The sequence below is a fragment of the Cebus imitator genome, unplaced genomic scaffold, assembly GCF_001604975.1.
Source record: "Cebus imitator isolate Cc_AM_T3 unplaced genomic scaffold, Cebus_imitator-1.0 Scaffold43, whole genome shotgun sequence".
Lineage (NCBI taxonomy): Eukaryota > Metazoa > Chordata > Mammalia > Primates > Cebidae > Cebus > Cebus imitator.
In genome coordinates, this window is record NW_016107358.1 from 2,675,841 (window position 1) to 2,697,149 (window position 21,309).

Here is a 21,309-nt window from a genome sequence, read left to right on the forward strand (position 1 = left end):
TGCAGATGAGAAAACTGACCATCAGCAAGGCTAAGAATTGCTCAAGCCAGTCTGAAGTGGTAGTAGGAATAAAACTGAGACCTGAGTCCAGACCTTTCTATTCCAAATCTTGGTTCCTTCCTCTTTTTTTCAGCAAGTTGTCTCATGGTGTCTATGGCTTGCATGTAAAAATCACCTCGAATTCTGTACCAAGTAACAAACAGTATCCAGTTTCTCACAATCTCTGCTTTCCTGGCAGCATAGAATCTAATTCCCAAAATCAAGCTGTCACTCTCTAGCCCTGTGTGGCAACAAACAGACTTCCAGACTGTAGTGCCTAAAAAGGGAAAAGCAAAGTGCCCATTCTCAAAGGCCATATCAATCCAGTGCACCAACTGTGTGCCTTCGTCTAGATGTGCACTAAAAACTGACATTCATCTATACACCCACATCTTCTTATAGCTCATAACATTACTAAATCAAAGGTGCTTGGACATGTTTGCTTTTAAGCTCACTTTCTGTCATCCCCATTGACTCCTAAGCACAATAACTCAGAATTCTGTATGATACAAAGTAGAATTCTATAGATTAAAATGATAGGGCAGCTAGATGACCCTTTTGCTTAGAGTAGGGGAGTGACACTGACTTCTCTCTTGTATGCTACCCTACTGAGGACTCTCAAATCACCCCATTTTTAAGGGAAAAAAGCAAAGAAATGGAAGAAAGTACACCAATGTGAAGTGATCACTTCAGGCAAAATCACGGACTCCTCTGTTTTTGTTTTGGGGTTTTCCAATATGAAAAGGGCACAGGTTGAGGCCTGAACTCAAATGCCAGCTCTAAACTGCCTTACAACTGTCTGAAGCTAATTTTCTTTATTTAGAAAATGGGGATAATATCACATTTCATGGATTTTTGCAGGATTAAATGAAATAATACATAACGTGTCTGGTCTAAGGTTTGGCCTACAGCAGGGAGGCAAGAAATTGCATGGTTCTATGCCTCACTTTTCATAGCATGTTGTTTCTGAGATCTTTCTGTAAGTACGAACTTATTCTCCCTCTGAGGAAACTAAAAGTCTCTCAATTTTTCTTTTGTGGAAAAGCAGCATCTTTACCTGAAAATGGCTGCTTCTACTTTAGTGTGTTTCCCAGCTCTCTTCAAAGCAGGTAATGATTTGTAAAATGCTTAAATGTACCAGAGGAGCTACCATTTTAACTAATTGGTTTATAATGCAAATAATCCAAAGTGCTTGCCTGGCATATCTGGACTTTTTACACTTCAGGTGTCATTGAGAAGACTTTACCTCCTCTTTATAGGAAATATTAACCAGATCAGTCCATGAACTCTAAAAAAGTAGGTTTTACAAGAATTCAAGAGTGCATTTCGGAAGTTGAATATAATACAAAGCACCAGTGTTTGACCTGGACTGAAAACAGAGGAAGAAACCTGAGCCTTTTCTATTTTCTATGGCTTTGTGCTTTCTGACCCTAGAAATGCCAGATGAAATTTTAGATTTGAATGAAGCAAATTATCTTGTGATATGGTTTGGTTGTGTCCCCCCCAAATCTCATCTTGAATTTAGTTCCCATAATCCCCACATGTCATAGGAGGGACCCAGATTTAATCAAGGGGGCAGTTATACTCATGTTGTTCTCATGATAGTGAGTGAGTTATCACAAGATCTGATGGTTTTATAAGAGGCTTTCACCTTCTTGCTTGGCACTTCTTCTTGCTGCTGCCATGTGAAGAATCACATGTTTGCTTTCCTTTCCACCATGACTGTAAGTTTCCTGCACCCCCCTCCCCCAGATATGCTGAACTGTGAGTAAATTAAACCTCTTTCCTTTATAAATTACCCAGTCTCAGATATGTCTTTATTAGCAGGGTGAGAACAGATTAACACATCTTGCTTACCTAATTTTACCCTTTTGCCATAAGAACTTCATCCCTTGAAATTTAAAAGCAATATAATGGTCACTTCAAGTTCAGGCCAATTCTGTGATTTCTTTTGCATAGTTCACTACATAAAAAATGTAGTTCTGAGTTCTCCTTAAAAAGAACCAATTTCAAAGTTCCAATGAGACATTAGAAACTGAGTACTTTTCTCTTGAAGATGGATGCATTGCAATGCTGAAAGGTTGAACTCTACCTAAGGTGAAATATCTAGAGGATTATGGATAATGTAATAATAACTTAAATTTCTCAGGTTATTCTAAAACACTGCACTGCCTTTACAGACCCATAACTTTGGAAAAATTATTTTATTTTTATGTGTATCATTCCTTTCTTTCTCCTTCCCTCTCTTAGCCAGACTCATTGATGCTCTTAACAACCTGACATCATATTCCCAGTGTTGTTTAGCTAAAAAAAAATTTGACATTGGCTAGGATATAGGATTTACTTATAAGATACATAAAGTTCTAAGTTTTGAAGAAATTCCCACAATAATTATTATCTCAGTATAGTTGTCCAAAAAAAGGGAGGAGAGAAGGACAATGCAATGAGATTGTCAACAAAGCAAAGGCTATGTTGATGTTTGTACACAAAACAAGGAAACCTAGAAAACTCAGTATACATTTTTGGAGAGATTGGGATTTGGGGCTTCTTCATTTTTGCAGTTGTCTTCTGAAGGGAAATGGAGCAGTGGATTAGCTGGTTCATTGTCTGAAACTTCTTGAGATGTAGCGTATAGTAAAAAGTTGACCAATGCCCATGGAATGCCTACCTACCAAGCACAGTCGTCATTTAAGAACTTTATATCTATCACATCTTTAGTCCTCACAAGGATATAGGTATCATTATCCCCACTTTACAGAAAAAAAGAATGGAGGCAAAAAGAGGTTAAATAACCTGCCTGTTACGAACTGAATTGTGTTGCCTCAAAATTCACATGTTGAAGCCCTAACCTCCTATACATTTGGAGATAAAGCATTTAAGAAGGTAATTAATGGCCAGGTGCGGTGGCTCACACCTGTAATCCCAGCAGTTCGGGAGGCCGAGGCAGGTGGATCCCAAGGTCAGGAGTTTGAGACCAGCCTGGCCGACATGGTGAAACCCTGTCACTACTAAAAATACAAAAATTAGTGGGGTGTGGTGGTACATGTCTGTAATCCCAGCTACTCAGGAGGCTGAGGCAGGAAAATCACTTGAACCCAGGAGGCAGGGGTTGCAGTGAGCTGAGATCGCATCACTGCACTCCAGCCTGGGCAACAGAGCAAGACTCTGCCTCAAACAACAACAACAACAACAACAAAAAGGGTAATTAATGTTGAATTAGGTCGTGAAGTCCATATAAGATGAAGAGACACCAGGAATGCAAAAACACAGAGAAAAGACTCTGTAAACACACAGTAAGAAGACAGCCATCTTCAAGCCTCCCCGGAAACCAACTCTGCTGGCCCTACATCTTGGACTTTCAGCTCCCAGAACTATAAAACAATAAACGTCTATTGTTTGAGCAATCCAGTTTGTGGTATTCTGCTATCAAAGCCTACCAGACAAATACACTGCCCAAGGTCAAGAGCAGTGCTGGAAATCAAATCCAGGTACTCAGAACCTAGAGTTTATTCTTAAACCACATCACAATGCTGCGTCTGTAGAATCTGGTCTCTGGACAGAAAGTAATTAGATCTTTAGCTACAACTCTAGTTCAACTCTCATCTTACGGCTATAAGACCCTGAGCATTTTGTTTAACTTCTCTATGCCTCATCTGTAAAATGGGAGAAAAATAATCTCTACTGGCAAGGACCAAATGAGACAACTATATGTAAATACTCTGCAAATTGTTAAATCATAATATAAATGGCCCTGTATTATAAAGGATAATAGCCTCAAAATGATTTATCTAACACTGAGTCATTTCTCAGAGGCCAGCTCACAGAATCTCAGAGATTTCTGGTGAGATGTCTAATGAAAAACCAGGTTGAAATGGGGCCAGGTTGGGGAGTGGGTAGAAGAGCAGGATTCAGAAGTGGGAATGTGTACCTGAAACATAATCCTGTATTATCTTTCTCAACTGTGACATTCTACTTTAGTATCCTTGAAATACAATTCTGGCTAAAACAGTGAGACTATTTATTGCAGATCCAACTTAATTCAACGTATTAAATTTAATTAAATTAATTAAGCCCTGCTGCGGCCATGTGCTAGGTGCTATGGGGGATAATATGTAAACCACAATCACTGTCTTCAAAAAGTTTATAATCTAGACTGTCCAGGGGAAAAAAAAAGCTGAAAATTTCCAGGAATAGAAAGCTTATAATTTAAGGATCAAAAACTATAAAAAAGAATGCAGCATAGTCAGAAAAAAAAAAAAAGACTCAGGACTTAGAGAGACTTAGGTTTCGGTTCTTTGCCCCCATATTCCCTCCCACCTGCATCACTCTCCATGTGCCTGCCCCCACCAGCCACCATCACCTTTGAACTCTTATCCTTTGGTGCTCAGAAAGCCTTCCCTGACTGTTTTGACTTGGCCAAATCTCTATTACATAATCCTACCATAACCAAGAACCTTTCATAAGGAGTACTTTTAAGAGGTGAATTTTTACATTTGTTGTGTAGTGATCTGATTAACTCCATGAGGTCAAGAACCCTGGTTTTATTAATCACACGCACTCATACACTTGCCCCTGAGCTAGCATTGTTGGTTGGCATACCACCTGTGCTCATCAAATGTATGAAAAAGAGTCAGAAGGAAGGAAATCCTGGCTTTGACACTGACTGGGCTGTAAAGTCACTCGGTCTCTCTGTATCCTCATCTGTAAAATGGAGATGATAATGCCCATTTTCCAGGGCTGTTATGAGAATTAATTAAATAATCAATGACATACTGCATTATAAACTGTAAAGCGAATAATATTTGGTATAAGGTAAACAGCACTACAGCAGTCACAAATGAAAACACAGAGCTAATGCAGGACAGGTGATTAACTCCCTCCCTTCTGAACTGGGGCAAAGAATGAATCAACGAAGACTTAATAGGGAAGGTGATATGTGGCTGAGGAATGAGGAGACTTTAATAAGTAGAGACAACACCTACTTTCTACATTTACTTGAGAAAGAGAAAGCATGTGTGTGTTGACTCCCCGCTAGAAGATCGCTCTGTAAGGACAAGGATTTCCATCTGTTTTGTTTCTAGTTATAGTCCCAGTGCCTATACCAGTGTCTGGTGCATGGTTGGTGGGCGGTAAATACTAACTGGATGAAAACATAAGTGAATGCATGCATGAATGTAGGGGAAAAGGAATTATGGAGTGGAGAAGGAATTATCAGAAGAAACTTTATGGGTAAAAGCATGCACAAAACAGTGTCTCGTTCCAGCGGAAAGTGGTCCTGGTGTGGGAAGCATGGGCTGTGACAGACTAAGGGACAGAGGAGGAGCGGGGAAGAGAGGAGGTAATGGACCCTGTGAACACAGATGCCGCCGCCTGACAAGAATACTGGTGGACTGGCAGACTTTAAGATGCCATTTGCATGGCTGATTTATAGAGTTTCGAAGTTTTTGAACTAACCCTCCTAGCCCTGACATCTTTAATTGAAACCGAAGCGAAAATGCTCCCCATTAAAATATCAAACTGAAGTGCCTTGAGTCAGGCCACATTGCTAATCATCTCCAAGTTCTCCTCTGCACATCATGGGTCTTTGACAACATGTAACCTACAATGACAATGAAGAGAAAAATGTGTTTGTAATTACAATAAAGACGGAAGCTAGGAAAATCATCAGGAGCATCTGAATTCAAAACAACGAATATAAATCATGTCGTTTGCATAGAAATGTGGCATTGCTACTGATATTGGTTAAAATTCAGGAGTAGATGACTAATGTACAGAATGCCACTTGAAAAGTATAAAATAAAAACCTAATACTTTTATCTTTTGAAAAAATCTCTCCGAGTACCTATTAGGAGAAGAAGAACTGAAAATAAACTGTGTACTGAAGACTTTTAGTCAGTACATCGCAGTCTTTTTTTTTTTTTAATGTCAAGAAATGACTGCCTAATCAGTATCTGTGATAATGATCTGTAATCTTACCAGCTTGAGACTGATGATAAATAGCAAGCACTGATTTTTTAATAACATGAAGAACAGATATACAACACATTTTCAGGTAGGAATCATCCAGTCCTCCTTAATGGGAAGTCATTATAGTCCAGCCATTGTAATATAATTCAAATAAAATCTTTTTTAAGGTGTCATTTTAACGCAAATAACTAGCAGCAAACTTTTAAACTATTGGTGCCCAAAGCTTTTTTTTATCTAAGTCTCAGATAGGAAGAATGTTTGAAATAATTGAGTTCTTCTCTAATTACATCATAAAGACTAATTTAGAACCTCATTTATTTGGAGAGTCTCTGGCATGGCAAATCTATTTAAAATGACACACAAGAGCAGGTAATTAAAAATTAAAGTTGAAATCAAGATGGAAAAGGCAAGATTGAAGCTAGCTTAGACTGCTCTGATTAGCTGTGGAGGGGCAGTGAAATTCTGCAGGGGCTTGATAGACTGTCAAAGATGCAAAGGAAGAGGCAGGATGATGGAATGCAGCTCACAGGGGCACCAAAGCTTTTCTGAGTCTTTCCAGTATATGTCCACTTGCAAAGCTAGCTACATGCAACTAGGAGAGATCACCTGGCTGAGTATTGTTGAGAGCTGGAGATTCCCAGTTAAAAGAAAACCTTTCCCCAGGTCTGTTGTCCCAAAAAGGAATGCCAGGCTCATGGGTAATTAGGAAAAGGTACATCATCCAGATAAGCAAAACCATGAGACATGGGAGCACCTTGTGCATAGCAAGCTCTTTTGCATGGAACACTTTTAGAATGGCTTGAGCACACGCATACACACACACACACACACACACACACACAAAGTGGTCTTTGATAATACATTTTACAGTTTGCAGATGACTTTTAGGTACACAATCGCACTTTGTTCTCACACTAGCCCTGTTTTACAAGTGGTGAAATTGAGATCCTGAGAAGTTATGTAACAAGCTTGAAGTGCTAGGACAAGAAATCAAAACTTTGGCTCTAAATCCCCAAACACATCATCTCCTCATTTAGTAACACTCTTTTTGTTATTCGCTCTTAGTGGATTGCTTTCTCTTTTCTCCCTCTTCATTTTCCTCTTACCTATTTTCCTCCCTTCCTTTTCCATTTCCTCTCCCATTTCCTCTTATTCCTGTCTGTGCCATGACTCTGCCAGCAACTCAGAGAGCACAGCTCAGCTGACCAGATCATCTCAGATCTGAAGAGATTGCTGATGCACTCTGAAAGGCAGAACATGGTTCTGTTTCTACCGCAACAAAAGCATTACCCTCCAAGAACTAGTTGAGGACGTATGGAGGTACTTGTAGAGTACAGTTAAATTAGCTTCATGCCAGAAAATAAAAATCTGATAGATTCTTAAGTGGAGGGGCTGAGCTATAAAAGGACCCAAGATAGAGTCTTCCACAGATACTCATCCCCCTGCTCTGAGCCTCAGAAAGCAAACTTTACCCCTGCCCTCGAAAGGCAATCAGGCTATATGTGAGAGGGCCACTCATAACGCCTTGCTAAATCTGGATTCTTCTCCCTCAGATTATAAATATACACCGTCTGAGCTGTAAATCAAATGTCTAGGTCTCTATTTCTCTCCTAAGGACCAAGTGAACAAGTGAGCTCACAAATGGAAGTGAAAACTAGTTACGGCAGCTTTTCTCCAAGTGTGGCCCCTTACAAGAATCTTTAGCATCACTTGAGAACCTGTTAAAATGCAAATTCTTGAGTCCGAATCCCCAAATCTAATAAACTAGAATTTCTGGGAGTGGGACCCAGCAAGCTGTTCTGATAAGTCTCTCTAGATTATTCTGATGCCAATTGAAGTTGGGGAACCCTGGTTTAAATACAGTTCAATGGAAAAGCCCTTGACTAGGAGCTAGGACTCATGGGACTTAGAACAAGCATTTGTTCTAGGCCTAGGAACAAAAACCTTTTATCATTCGTAAAACCACTCTTTTAACGATGCTAATTATCCGCAAGTGTGTTGACTTAGAACCTCTGTTATTAAATCTATACTGAATAAATGCGAAGAAGAACAAGGAGTAGAGGTGAGTTAGCTGCAATCACCCTCTAAGAGCAGCTAACGACCTCCCTAGTCCACCCGATTGACTGCATCGTGTGCGTGAGTATTTTATTCATCCATTGCTGAGTCATTACTACTTTACAGACCTCTGCAAGTAGTAATCAGTGTCTCAGGTGGTGACCACGATGTGATCAGTGCCACAGCTGGTGCCCCATGTGAGGAGGCCAATGTGATTGACGCTGCAAACTGGGGGTGCAGCAATCAACAAGCCAGAAATGCTCACTTCCTTTGAGAAGTTGACAGTCCTGCAGGAATGATGCACATTTTCTAAGTCCTATGAGCACTGGGAGGAATTGGTATGGAAGCAAACACAGGGAAACTCACCCAAAGCCAGGGTCTTGTATTAACAGAAAGAGGCAATGACCTCAAGGGCAAGATGGCTGCATTGTTTACCTTAGCATATATGCAAAATGCAACATGCACCCATCAATAAGCTGGGAAAAAGAGCATCCTCCTCAGAGGGATGCTCCCCACCCCTCACCTTCTTTTCCTCTGGAGTCACTCCAGTGCAGGGAGTAGGATATATTAGGATTCGAGAGGAAGGTTGAGTGTGAACTTAGTAGCCTAAAGCCTGACTTGACTACTTCACATCACCTATTATTTTTAGCTATTAAAATGGTTGTTCCCCGCTCTAGCATTCACAAAACTCACAACTTTAAAAGAAATATCTTGTGAAATAGCTCTTCTTAAACCTCACCATCCACAACTTTTTAATTTAACCTTTATTTTAATGTCAGGGGTTTTTTTTATATAGGTAAACTTGCTTCATGGGAGTTTGTTGTACAGATTATTTTGTCACCCATGTATTAAGCTTAGTACCCATTAATTGTTTTTCCAGATCCTCTCCCTCCTCCCACCCTCCATCTTCTGACAGATGTGTGTTGTTCCCTTCTATGTGTCCATGAGCTATCATTTAGCTCCCACTTATAAGTGACAACACACAGTATTTGATTTTCTGTTCCTGCATTAGTTTGCTAAGGATAATGGCCTCAGATCCATCTATGTCCCTGAAAAGAACATACACAAATTATTGAATTCCTGCTACATGCAAGGCTGTGATGGAACCTAAGACTGGAGCCTCCACCTGCTACCTGTCTTGTGCACATCTCCCCCCAGCCATCCCATAATACATTGTCCAGAAAAAAAGGGGGGCACCAGCTACATAACCAGGTACACACTTACTGTTGTCCTCAGCAACACAGTGTCTGCTTCATGCAAAGAACATGGGATACAATGTGCCCATACGTGCCACGCTGGTCTCCAGTAAAACACGAGGGGGAGGATTCCAAATGAGAAGATGGATCCGGCAAGGCAGAGAGTTTTCCGGCAGCCTTGAGTCCGATAGCCAAATATTTCCTGGGACAGAATCAAAACGACCCCAAATATTGGTTAAGCACAATAAACAATCAATGAGCAAATACTGATGTTAGTGATGGAAATGGGGGCAGAGAATGAAGGAGTTGAGGAGGGTGAGGAGAGGGCTGGGTGAAGGATGGAGAGAGTAAAGAAGGATTCTTGACAAAGAAATATAAGATGTGATTCCAGGAAGCAAGGAAGTCACAGTCTAACTAGAACTTAAGTTTCTGTAATTTGAGCACCCAACTACACTGTGCCAAGCACTATGCTAAGTGTTTAGACATGTTGTCTTGTTTAAGTCTCCCAATCATCCCTATCTCTATATTTTCACTGAAGTGAGATAATCATCCTCATTTCATATATGGTGGGACTGAGCTTAGAGGGGTAGAATGAGACGACTTGCCCAAAGCCACACAGCTAGAATGTTCCACTGCTAAGATTCCAACCCAGGTCTGTCAGCCTGCTAGCCAATGGCAGTACCAAGAGATTCCCTTGGCTGGGACTGGCAGTCACAGGAGAGGAAGAGAAAAGAACCAGGCCTTGAGTTCTGAGTCAGGGATTGGGTGAAAGTATTTGACCATAAGAGGATTGACAAGTAAATGCCAACTTGCCCTTGGGAGTTTGGGGTAGAGTTGTGCCTTCCCACATTCCTTCCTCATTCAGTAACAAAAATCATTTTATGTCTACGGGAAAACACCATAGAGACTATTTGGTTTACTTCAACTCATTCTACTGGGCACTGATGCATTATGAGAGGATATTATTAGACCCCAGACGATATAAACTAGACAAGATAAGAATCTCACTTCTAATGCATGTATAATCTGGACAAATGTCTTCCTTCCAAGGAAGTCCTGAGATAGAACAGAAAACCGCCCCTGAAGTTTATGGTCTTAGTCCCACAGCTTTATTCCACGAAGTGTATCCCATGGGTACACTTTATACTAGTTATGAGGGCTAAAATTGAGAGGTACTAGAGTGTCCTGGTTAAAAGCACATTCTGTGAACCAAGACTCTTTGGGTTCAGAGACTAGCTCTGCCACTTACTAGGTGTGTGATTTTCAGCAAGTTATTCAACCTCTTTATTCCTCAGTTTGTGTTCCACAAAATGGGGTAGTAACTGTATCCATGTAACAGGGCTGCTGTCTTATGTAAGCATTTACTATGGCTGTTGCTGCTATTATTTGATCACGTCCCTGCAATAGACCTGAAATTCTATCCCCCAGTTTATTGGCAGTTAGGTACAAGAGTTCCTAGTGTTAACAGTTCTGCTCTTGCTAGAATTGTCTCTTAGGATAACAAGGGAGCTGGAACATAAAACTTTAAATCTATCAACTTCTCTATTTCACCTGGTAAAGATTACATTGCCAGGAAAGGTTCTGTGATGCTTGGCTGAAGGCTGCCTTTGTGTGTAAACATTAGGTTCCTTCCAACACGTACAGGTGCTGAATGGCTTTCTTAGGCATTGTCCACATTTGACATGACTTCGATAAAATGTTCTCATTAACTTAGAAATACAAGCTCTGAACTAATTTTGCAAAGTAGAATGCATGTTCTGATATGAATACCCTTCTGCTCCAAGCTCAAGCTATGGCTCTGTCCCCTCATCACACTGGGAGCAACACTGTCTTACTCCCACACTCAGCAGTACCCCAATCTTAATTTCCCTACTTGTCCTGAGTCCAGCTACCATTCTTTCCCATGTGCTTTTTCTATGTTTCAATACTTTGGCATAGGTCAATTTCTACCCTCCAACCCAGCCATTTTTCACCTTTTTAAAATATTATATTTAAAAGTTTCCTTATATTGCCAGTCAGTTGAGCCCCCATGTAATGTAAAGTAAATATGCTTGAGTTACTCTGTTCTATGACAAAAACCTCTGTTACTATGCATTCTTTTATGGGCTGTGCAGTGAGAGTTCTCTATATAGTTTCTAAAGTATCTTTGTGTTCATTATCAAGATAAAGCAAACAGAAATTATCTTAATTCTCCATTATGAAAACTATAAAGTTACTATATTATCTTTAATAGTAATAATAGTGATTAACAACTAATTATTGATAACAGTGCTAGCAGCTAACATTTATTGGGCACTTAAAAGCCTTTCACTAAGCACGTGATACATATTCTCCCATTTAGTTGAAAAAGATAAAATTAGTTTCCCAAGCCAACAAAGCTCATAACTAACCCAAAACTGGGTCTCCAGTCTAGACCTCTGCAGCACATGGAAGATAATGTGGGCTGGCTATTTCTACTCCAAGGCGCTTCTTTACTCTCTTATTTCAGTTCTACTTAACACACGTTTCTTACATGTCCACAAAATGGCAGGCATGTGCTAGGTAAATGAGACTGTATCTCTGGTCTCAAGGAGCTCATTAGTTTAGTGGAGAAGAGAGACACACAAACAGCTTAAGATTAAAGAAGGTTAGATCAATAAAGGTTTACATAGAGAGATAGCCATATAAATTCTCACCTCAATGGGGTGCTACTAATAATAACACTGGGACAGCAGAAGCAGATGAGTGTGAAGAGAATGCGTCGCTGTAATTTCCAGGCACTATGACCAATTGTTTTAGAATGCATTTCAATGGATTTACCTCGCTGCTCACCCAACCCAGGCACCTATTAAAATTCTTGCCTCTGTACAGTTTCTTCTTTGCCACTCTTTAGTACTAAAGGACGTTTCTCTAAGTTTCTTCCAAGTTAATTTGACTTCTAGATTCAGGTAAAAAATTCTCAACGTGAATGGCCTAATCTAGAAATCTTAAACAGGAGGCTCAAAAGGAATGACCTACAGTCTGGTTTCTTCTTTACTTATTAAGGATTTCTTAAGACTTTAAATTGATCCCGTTATTTTCACATGAAAGTTATGATTTATACTTTTTTTAAAAAGAAACTAGAAATCTGACAATATTGTCCCCACATTCTCATACTGCAAGAATCAGCTGGATTCCCAAGCAAGCCAAGGGAACCCTCCTTAGTTATACCGGAGTGTCGCTCCAAGAGCTCCCTGCTCTCAGTCTGGTGGCCAACACACCACCACTTAATTGCTCATGACCATAACACATTGCTAAAGTTTCTGTAGAAAGGATGAAATAATGTCAACAAGCTGCGTTTAACTATTGCTTATCGCAGCGAGTTGAACTGTACTAAGAAGTTGAAGCGAATTGCATTGCAAGGGACTATTAACGGATATTGGGTTTAAAATTGCAAAAATCAGCATAGTGCTGTTATTATCATCCCATAGCAATTCACGTCCAACATATATGGAGTGCTTTCTATGTCCCTGAGTATGCTGGAGGGAACTGTCCTTGCTACCCTGCCCTCCACCCACTCTTACCTCCCACAAAGACAGATCAGTTAGCTTTAAAAAAAAAAAAAAAAAAAAAAAACTGTTGGGAAAATGTCAACAGATTATTACACAAATAATAATTAAGCTCATGGCAGGCTATGTGCATTATGGAATAGCACACTGTCCCTTTCTGTAACCCTTCCCTACCCACATATTCTTCTTCCTCTGTCCATGGGCATCCAGGTCCATTGCATCTCTAAGGGCTTAACCTTTGGCTTCCAGGTGTCCAGGCCTTCTTTCCTTGCAGAGCTTCTATGCTCAAGGAGCCAAATTCTGCTCCTCAGAGCAATGCTTTAAACCATCTCAACTAAGAGAACCTTCTCAGTATCTGTAGACCCTCTCCCCAAAGAAATACATACTTAACACACAAACATCTTCACAGATATTTAGGGAGGATCCCAGGGCCTGGAAAAGGTCCTGCTCTAGAGGTTTCATGAGATTGAATCAGGCCTTGTCTCCCAGAGCTTACCCTCAGTACTTGAACTTAGGGCCTGACACCAGGTAAGCACTTAATGAATGTAGAAATATGAAGGCACAAGTGCATGGAAATGCAGATGAGATACCAATGGTAGCAAAACAGTCTGTCCCCAAAGAAGCGTCATAGGGCAATGTCACCACCTAGGGCCCTACCAGTCCTGAGAGTGGCTCTCAGCTTTCCAGTCCCAAAAACTACCAGCAGAACCAACTGTCACAGGGAATATTACAGTTAAGCAGATCTCAGAGACTGGGAATAACAAGAGAGTGAGATGTATGCTGCTGTCACACTAACCAAATACAGGGGTTGTTATGAAGAGTGCATTCTCTCCCCAGTGACACCATCTCCACAGTCATGGCTGACCTGCTAGCAGAGTCTTGTGCAAGCACAGAACTTAAAACAGGCTCTGGAGTCTTCTTTGACCATCTCCCACCCTGACTGGCACATGTCTTTATTAAAAACATTAATTTCTTTAATCAAATTACAGTCAAATCTTGTTGGCCTAGAAGCCATTTAGTCTCTTTAAGAAAATTTTGCATTTCTCTACAGGCTTTGTAAAATATTGAAAGGTTTTAAAGTTTTCATTTTTAAAAGTTTACTTCCCTGAAGATAATCCCTTTTCCCTTATTTCTGAATTTGGGGTGTTAAGTGAATGCTTCACTGTAATTTCCAGGCACTACAACCAATTGTTTTAAATGAACACTTAAATGGATTTACCTTGCTGCTTGCCTAACGTGAACACCTATTAAAATTCCTTCCTCTGTATAGTTTCTTCTTTGCCACTCTTTAGTACTAAAGGAAGTTTTTCTAAGTTTCCTTCAAGTTAACTTGACTACTAGATTCAGGTGAAAAATTCTCAACATGAATGACCTCATCTAGAAACCTTAAAGTGGAGGCTCAGAAGGAATGGCCTGCAGACTCGTTTCTCATTCACCTGTTAAATACTTCTAGAAACTTTAAGCTGGTCCCCCAGTTATTTTCACATAAAAATTATTGAGTTCTACTTTTTCTTAAAAGATATTAAAATGGTGGCAATATTGCCCCCACCTTCTTGCACTGCAAGAATCAGTTGGAGAGCAAAAAAAGACATGTATACAATCACCCAGGAAATAACCCAGATGCCCTCCAGTGAGTCAGATGTACTGTGGTGTGTCCACACAATGAGGTTTAAATGAAATCAAATGAATTCGTTTGATTTCAAATGAAATGAATGAGCTCCAGCAACACACATCAGTATGATGCTCCTAGTAATAGAATAGGAAGTGAAAAAAAGTCAGTGTAAAGGATTGTAACAGCATCATAATCTTTTTATAAGGTTAAAAACAACTAACAATTCAATTATTTGGGGGATATATCTAGAAGAAAGGAAACTATATAGGAAGGAAAGCAAGGGAATGATGAACACAGATTCATTGGCAAGGGAATGACGAGCATGTACAATGGCTTTCTCTGTTGAGGAAAGGCAGAGGAATGAGAGGCCACACTGTTTCCTGCAGATTGTTGTCAAAATCCTAGTTTTTGTTTGTGGTGATGGGTTCAGCACATTATTATAAAGAACTAATTAAGTAGCTAACCAAATTAATGCAACACAATATGGGCAAATAATATGAATGCGTCAAGAACTAAAGATTACGGACAATCTAATGGTGAATACCTCAAGTCTTAGGGGAAAAAAAAGAAAAAAGAACCGGCCAAAGCGAGTACCAGATGCCCCTCTAAAAGAGCAGCTGCTCTCTTATTTTCTGTTTCCTGCCTTGCTTACCTTTTCCCCCAACACTGAGGATATATGTTAGGTTCCATCTCACATCTCATGCCCGACCTGTGCATTGGAGCTACAGCATCACCCTGTAAACTAGTGGTTCTCAACCAAGAGTGAGTTTGTCTCCCAGGGTACATTTGGCAATGTCTGGAAATATTTTTTGGTCACTCAATTCTCAATTGGGTGAGTTACTTCTGGCCTCTGGTGGGTAGAGGCAGAATGCTGCTAAACACTCCACAATGCAGAGGACATTCCCCCACCCCCACCCTCTACAACAACAAAAAAATTGTCTGGCCCAAAATAGTGCCATGATTGATAAAACCTGCTTTAGGCATTTTAGTTTCCTTCCACCTAACCTAGGCAGATCTCTGGGTCCTAGTGCCTAGGATGACATCTTCAGCACCCAAAGAACTAAAAAATTTTGATTTTGAAACCCATGGTAAAAGAGGATTGACACTTAATACTAAATGACCAACTAAGTCGGTAGTAGTTGCAACGCAGCCCAACAAATCATTTCACAGATAAGGAAACTCTGCTAAGAGAGAAAGCCGATTGCCCACGTGATCTACCACCTGCCTTCCTCTCCAACTTCATCTTCAACCACTCTCCCTCCATATCACTCTGTATGAGCCAAGGACTCTTTCCATTTTGGTGAATTCACTAAGCTCTTTCCCGCCTCATGGTCTTCCCATGGCTTGATATTTGTCATCCTTTAAGTCTCCTCTACATGTTTTCTTTTCAGAGGGGTCTCAGCTAGCCATCCTACATAATTAAGCCCCTAATCTTATGTGCCCCTTATAATTCCTTTGTAAAATTTTCACAATTTGCAATTTGTATTTTTTGCTTAATTTTCTGTTTCCTCCTTTCTGTCCCTACAACCTAGTATGGAATAGTAGGATCAATTCAAGCTTTTTTTTCTAACATTGTTTACCCAGCATCACATACATTATCTGCAGGTGGTGGGCACTCAATAAAAATTTGCTGAATCAATAAATACATAAATGAGTGGCTATATTAAAGGGAAGGAGACAGGAAGGAGGTAATGGTCAGAAAGGGAGGGAGAAAGGGATGAAGGGCGTGAGAGAAGGAGAGAAGGGAAATTAATAAACCCTTACTCTCCTTGTTTCTAGCCCAACAAATTTAACTATATTATCTTCTTGGGCACTAAAAATAAAATCAGGCCACTGAGGGGAGAGAGGAGGAAACACAGCAACTCTCAGATGCTGCACTGTGCCTTTGGACATTATGAAATGTTAAACTAGTCACATCATTTGCCTTACATCAAGTTAATCTCTAAGTCTAGGTTTCTTGAATAAGTGCTAGGATTTTTGCTTTTTCTTTCTCTTTCTAGTCTGTCTCTAAGAGTTGAAAAGATGTTAAAGGTAAGACTGAGTTTTACAAACTCTCTGCCTTCAACAGAGCCAAACCAATGGCCTGCCCTGGAAGGGACAAAGTAGTTAGGTATCTGCTGTCCAGGCTCCTGCTCTAGGCCAAAATGTGTGTTCACAATTACTTTGGTGTGAATTGTGCTGACTTTCCAATCTTGTGCATCACTTTGCAAATATATATATATATATATATATATATATATGTATGTATGTATTTGTGTGTGTATGTGTATATACATATATATATTTGTGTGTATATATATTTTACATATATATATATATGTAAAATCTCCAGCAATGACTACTGGCATGCAGCTGAGTCCCATTTTCCATTAACAATGTTTACATCCATTTAGTGGTTACAGGAGTGGCCCTTGAGGGGATCCTTAGGAATGAAGGGAACTGGCCATCGCTGGCAGATAGCTGCAATGATACTTAATAAAATTCTATTCCCAGCTTTGGAATGTCACCTCTCTGGTCACTGACTCCCAGTTTCTCTCACCACATTTTCTTTCTCATGATTACTATGGGAAACAATAGAATAACGCTGGGCCCAGGTGTCAGGCTCCAGAACCAAGGCAAAGATCACAAAAACGCTTCTGTGCTGCACCTCCAGCATAAACTCTTTAAAGTGCCTTTGCTTCAGTGTTCAATACAAATTGCCTACTATGTCTAAGACAATGGGTAAGGTATGTCTGCTAGAGATAAATCTTCCACCCTCAAGGAGCTGACAAAAGAGATGATGAATTTTAAAGTAATTAATTCAGGGCAGAACGTATTAAATGCCATATGAAAAGCACAAGGGAAAAAATTAGTTTCAAATGATGAAGGTCTCCCACTGAGACAATTAATAGAAAAACTTTCCAAAAGAATTATAATCTGCAATTGACTTGGAGAGAATTGGTAGAATTGTGAGACTGGGAAAGGAGAGTAGGAAAGGGCACTCCAAGTGGAGGAATTCGCCTTGAGCAAAGGTATAAACTCTCAAAACATGCAATATATTTAAGGACAAAATGTCAGGTTATTGCATTACAGGAACTCAGTGGACTCTAATGTTACAATTAACCTACTCGTGTACGGTTAGATAATACACCTTTGGTTGGGACTTTAAAATTCTAAAATGTGTACACTACTCTAGCTATGGCTGTCGGAAACCAAGTTTGCTGAACCCTTAAAAACTGTACCTCCAGCTGAGCACAGTGGCTCATGCCCAGCACTTTGGGAGGCCGAGGCAGGTGGATTACCTGAGGTCAGGAGATTGAGACCAGCCTGGCCCACATGGCAAAACCCCATCTCTACTAAAAATACAAAAATTAACTGGGTGTGGTAGTGCACACCTGTAATCCCAGCCACTTGGGAGGCTGAGGCAGGAGAATCATGTGAACCCAGGAGGCAGAGGTTGTAGTGAGCTGAGATTGTGCGCCTGCACTCCAGCCTGGGCCACAGAGTGAGAATCCGTCTAAAAAAAATAAATAAAAAATAATAATAAAGCTGCACCTCCATCTTTTCCCCCCCACAATCAGCAGGTGGACCCCTCACAATTACCCTAAAGTTAGGGTTATCAGTGAAAGCTAGTGGTAGAGGCAAGTGCCTATGGCCATTTCAGCTGAGTGGCAGTCTGAGTATGGAAGTAGGCTGAACAGATGTGTTTGGGGCTTTAGTTTCCTTTGATTAATCAGGGTTCCTTTTCTCGGCCCAGTATGCTGTCAGCTTCTGCCTGTGGAAACTCCTCCTTGTCACACAGATTGACAGAAAAGCAACTTATCCCACCAATCAGTTTCAGGCAGGAAGGTAAGACCCTGCCCTGTGGATAATTGCCCACACAAACTTGAGTTGAAGCTCACGAAAACTTACATTTTATGTAAAGAATAACTTATTATATTCCAGTCACCCTAAATATATATTTTGTTATATGCTGCTTTAATTCTCACAATCCTGTAAGGAAGGTAGTGTCAGCCATGGATCGGAATAAGGAAGGTAAGGTTTGGGGAGGTTAGGAAACATACCCACAGTCACCCAGCCAGTAGGTCAGAGAGCTAGGTCCTTTTTAATTGAAATTCTTTTCACCCAACAAGGCTGCCTGTCATGAAGACACTCCCTTCTCCTCCTTAGCTCTGATATTCTCATCCGGCAGGTGTAACAAGTGACAGTGCATGAACACTTGCTGATTGTCCACGTTTGAGCTGATGGATGTGCTGCCCAGACAAGTTCTTAGCTTCCCCTTAAACAGGTTTTCACAAGCTTCAAACCCAAGAGTGAGAGGAAACAGGCAAGAGGGACTCCACCCAATAGCCCGAGAGTGGTTACTCCAGGCATCATCCTAATCTCTTGGTCTGGTCATCTTGGGCAAGAGGTATTTTCTAGGCTCTCATGTGATGAGGAAATTAAAGATTCTCTTGCTGATGATGTCTTTAGTATAATAATAAATAAATATTTTGTGTTTGTCTCTAGTTTCTGGCATAGAGCAACTAAAATGCTTGGAATGTTCTAAATAACAGGAGTGTATTTTGCGATTCAAAATGAGCCCCTTTCAACCATATCTGAGTTCATCCTAATGAGGTGACCTTCAGCATGGGGGCTAGTGGTCAAAGGAATCCACCGTATCTTTAGATCATTGGAACTTTCAGTTCTACCCTCTGACCTCTTGGGAAAGGAAAGGAGCTACAGACTGAGTTCCATTACCAACGGCCAGTGATTTTTTTAAAAGCCCTAAATGACAGTATTCACAGAGCTTCAGCATTGACAGACACAACCATGTGCCAGGGGGGTGGTGTACTCTCCCTCCATGGGGACAAAAGCTCCTGTGCTAGAGACTCTTCTAGGCCTCACCTATGTAGTGCTTCATCTGGTTATTCTCTTATGTCCCTTATGATAAGCCAATAACAGTAAGTGCTATGGTTGGTCTTCACCAAACTCACATTAAAATTTGATCCCAATTATGGCTATGCTGGGAGGTGGAGCCTAGTGGTAGGGGTCTGGTGCAGGGGGTACAGATCCAGTATGAATAGATCAGTGCCCTCCCACAGGGGTGAGTTCTCTCTCTCAGTAGTTTCCATAACAGCGGGTTGTTAAAATAGAATCTAGTTTCCTCAGTTTCTCTTTCTTGCTTCTTCTCTTGCCATGTGATCTTTTTTCCCATGCCCACTTCCCTTCTGCTTTCCATCATCAGTCAAAGCAGCATGAAGCCCTCCTCAAATGTGGCTGCCCAACTTTGGACTTTCCAGTCACCAGAATCCTGAGCAAAATACACCTCTTTTCTTTATAAATTACCCAGCTTCAGATATCCTATTACAGCAATATGAAATGGACTAAGACAATGAGTAAAGTGTTTTCCAAAGTTCTAACAGATTATTGAACCTGGAAGGGTGGAGGAATGGGAACCTCCCAACTTAATAGCCAAATTAGACAGAAGTGTGAGTAGCCTGGTGACCCATATTTATGACTGGCATTTGAATGAAGACAGTCTTATGGGATTGGGCCCTTAAATCTGTGGAGATTGACACTAACGCTGAGTAGTTAATGTCAGATTGAATTTAGTTGTAGGACACCCATTTGGTGTCCAGAGAACTGTTAGTGTCAGGAAGAGAAAAACTGTACAGATGTAGTGTCAGAAGTATTGTGAATAAAAACAATATCTGAGAGGTGTAAGACAATAAGAGCACATAGAAGTCAGTATCTGGGAATACCACCCTATCTAGGCAGCCTGTTTACTGCACAGTGTAAAGACCCAAACCGAGGTAGCACAGGAGAAAGGGCAATATATTTAAAGACAAAGCCCTTGGGTTCAAATACTGGTTCTGCCACTTATTAATTTTATTATGTACAAGTCACTACCATATCTAAAAAATAAGAATACTAATGCCTACCTCACAAAACTGTTTTGAGAATGAAATGGAATAACAGTTGTAAAAGTTATTCAAATATAAGTGGTCATTATTTTGGGGAAAATTAGACTTCAGGATGATTAATAAACCCTCAGTGACAGGCAGACGTGTTTGGCCCCTCCATATAAGTCAGATCTCAGCCTCTGTGACCACACAGTCTAAAATAGCTAGCCAGTCACTCTCTAGTACATCATCCTATTTCAGATCTCTATGAGCCCTTATCATCTCTATCTGATATTTTCTTATTTGTTTATGTTTTTGCAATCTGTTAGAAGGTAAGCGGCATAAGAGCAGAACAGCTTCAGTTTGTCTTGTTGATTGCTGAATCCCTGGCACATAGTAGCCCACAGATATTTTCTGAGTGAATGAATGGCTCACATTTTATTGTAAGGATTCCAATCTAAGGAAGTATATAAGGATATTAATAGACTAGTAAACAGTCTGAAAATTACAATCATAGAGTGTTGGCACCTGATATATGCTTAGCAAACATCTAGTGGAACTCATCATTTTTCAGAGAAGAAAGCTGAAATCTTAAGATGATTCTCAAACAAGGATACATTGAAAGAAACCACAGGAAAATCAATGATCCCCTCTCAAAATCATCCTTCTACTCTTTGACCTATGAAGAATACATTTTGATAAGACATTTTATTCCCCAGTATTATTTCCCTTTATCACTGGGTATTATTTATCACTTACTACAGGATTTTAGAAAATGAAAAATCTATTATGAACTAAGAGAGGAAAATATCAGAGATGATCTGATCATGTAACCCTTCTACAACATCTATAACAAATTCTTTCCTGGGTCCCACACCTCCAGTGAAGCAAACAACTTCCTGGGGAAGGCTGTTCTATTTTCAGATAATCCTACTAATAATTACACTGTGTGCCGGATACTGGGTTAGAGCCCAGAACGTAGGACTGTAAGTTTCTTCCTCATCACCCACATGAATGCACACAAACACTTTTCTTTCAACCAGAACAAT

The 21,309-nt window shown here is 40.3% G+C and overlaps 1 protein-coding gene across 11 annotated transcripts in view; it reads right to left on the minus strand.

Moving 5' to 3' along the window:
• ATP13A4 (ATPase 13A4) overlaps window positions 1-21,309 on the minus strand; it is a 174,324-nt gene that overhangs the window by 94,289 nt on the left and 58,726 nt on the right. For 9 of the 11 annotated variants that reach the window (XR_001824590.2, XR_001824589.2, XM_037737825.1 and 6 more), the window contains one exon: window positions 9,286-9,459. The exons of 1 other annotated variant lie outside the window; for it this stretch is intronic. Coding sequence is in view for 8 of the 10 variants with exons in the window: in XM_037737825.1 (XP_037593753.1) it covers window positions 9,286-9,459 (174 nt within the window). In the remaining 2 variants the exon portion in view is untranslated. Of the gene's footprint in view, window positions 1-9,285; window positions 9,460-13,110; window positions 13,119-18,528; window positions 18,534-21,309 lie in introns of those variants that run through there. One more of the 11 variants, XM_017526642.2, reaches the window with a different exon arrangement.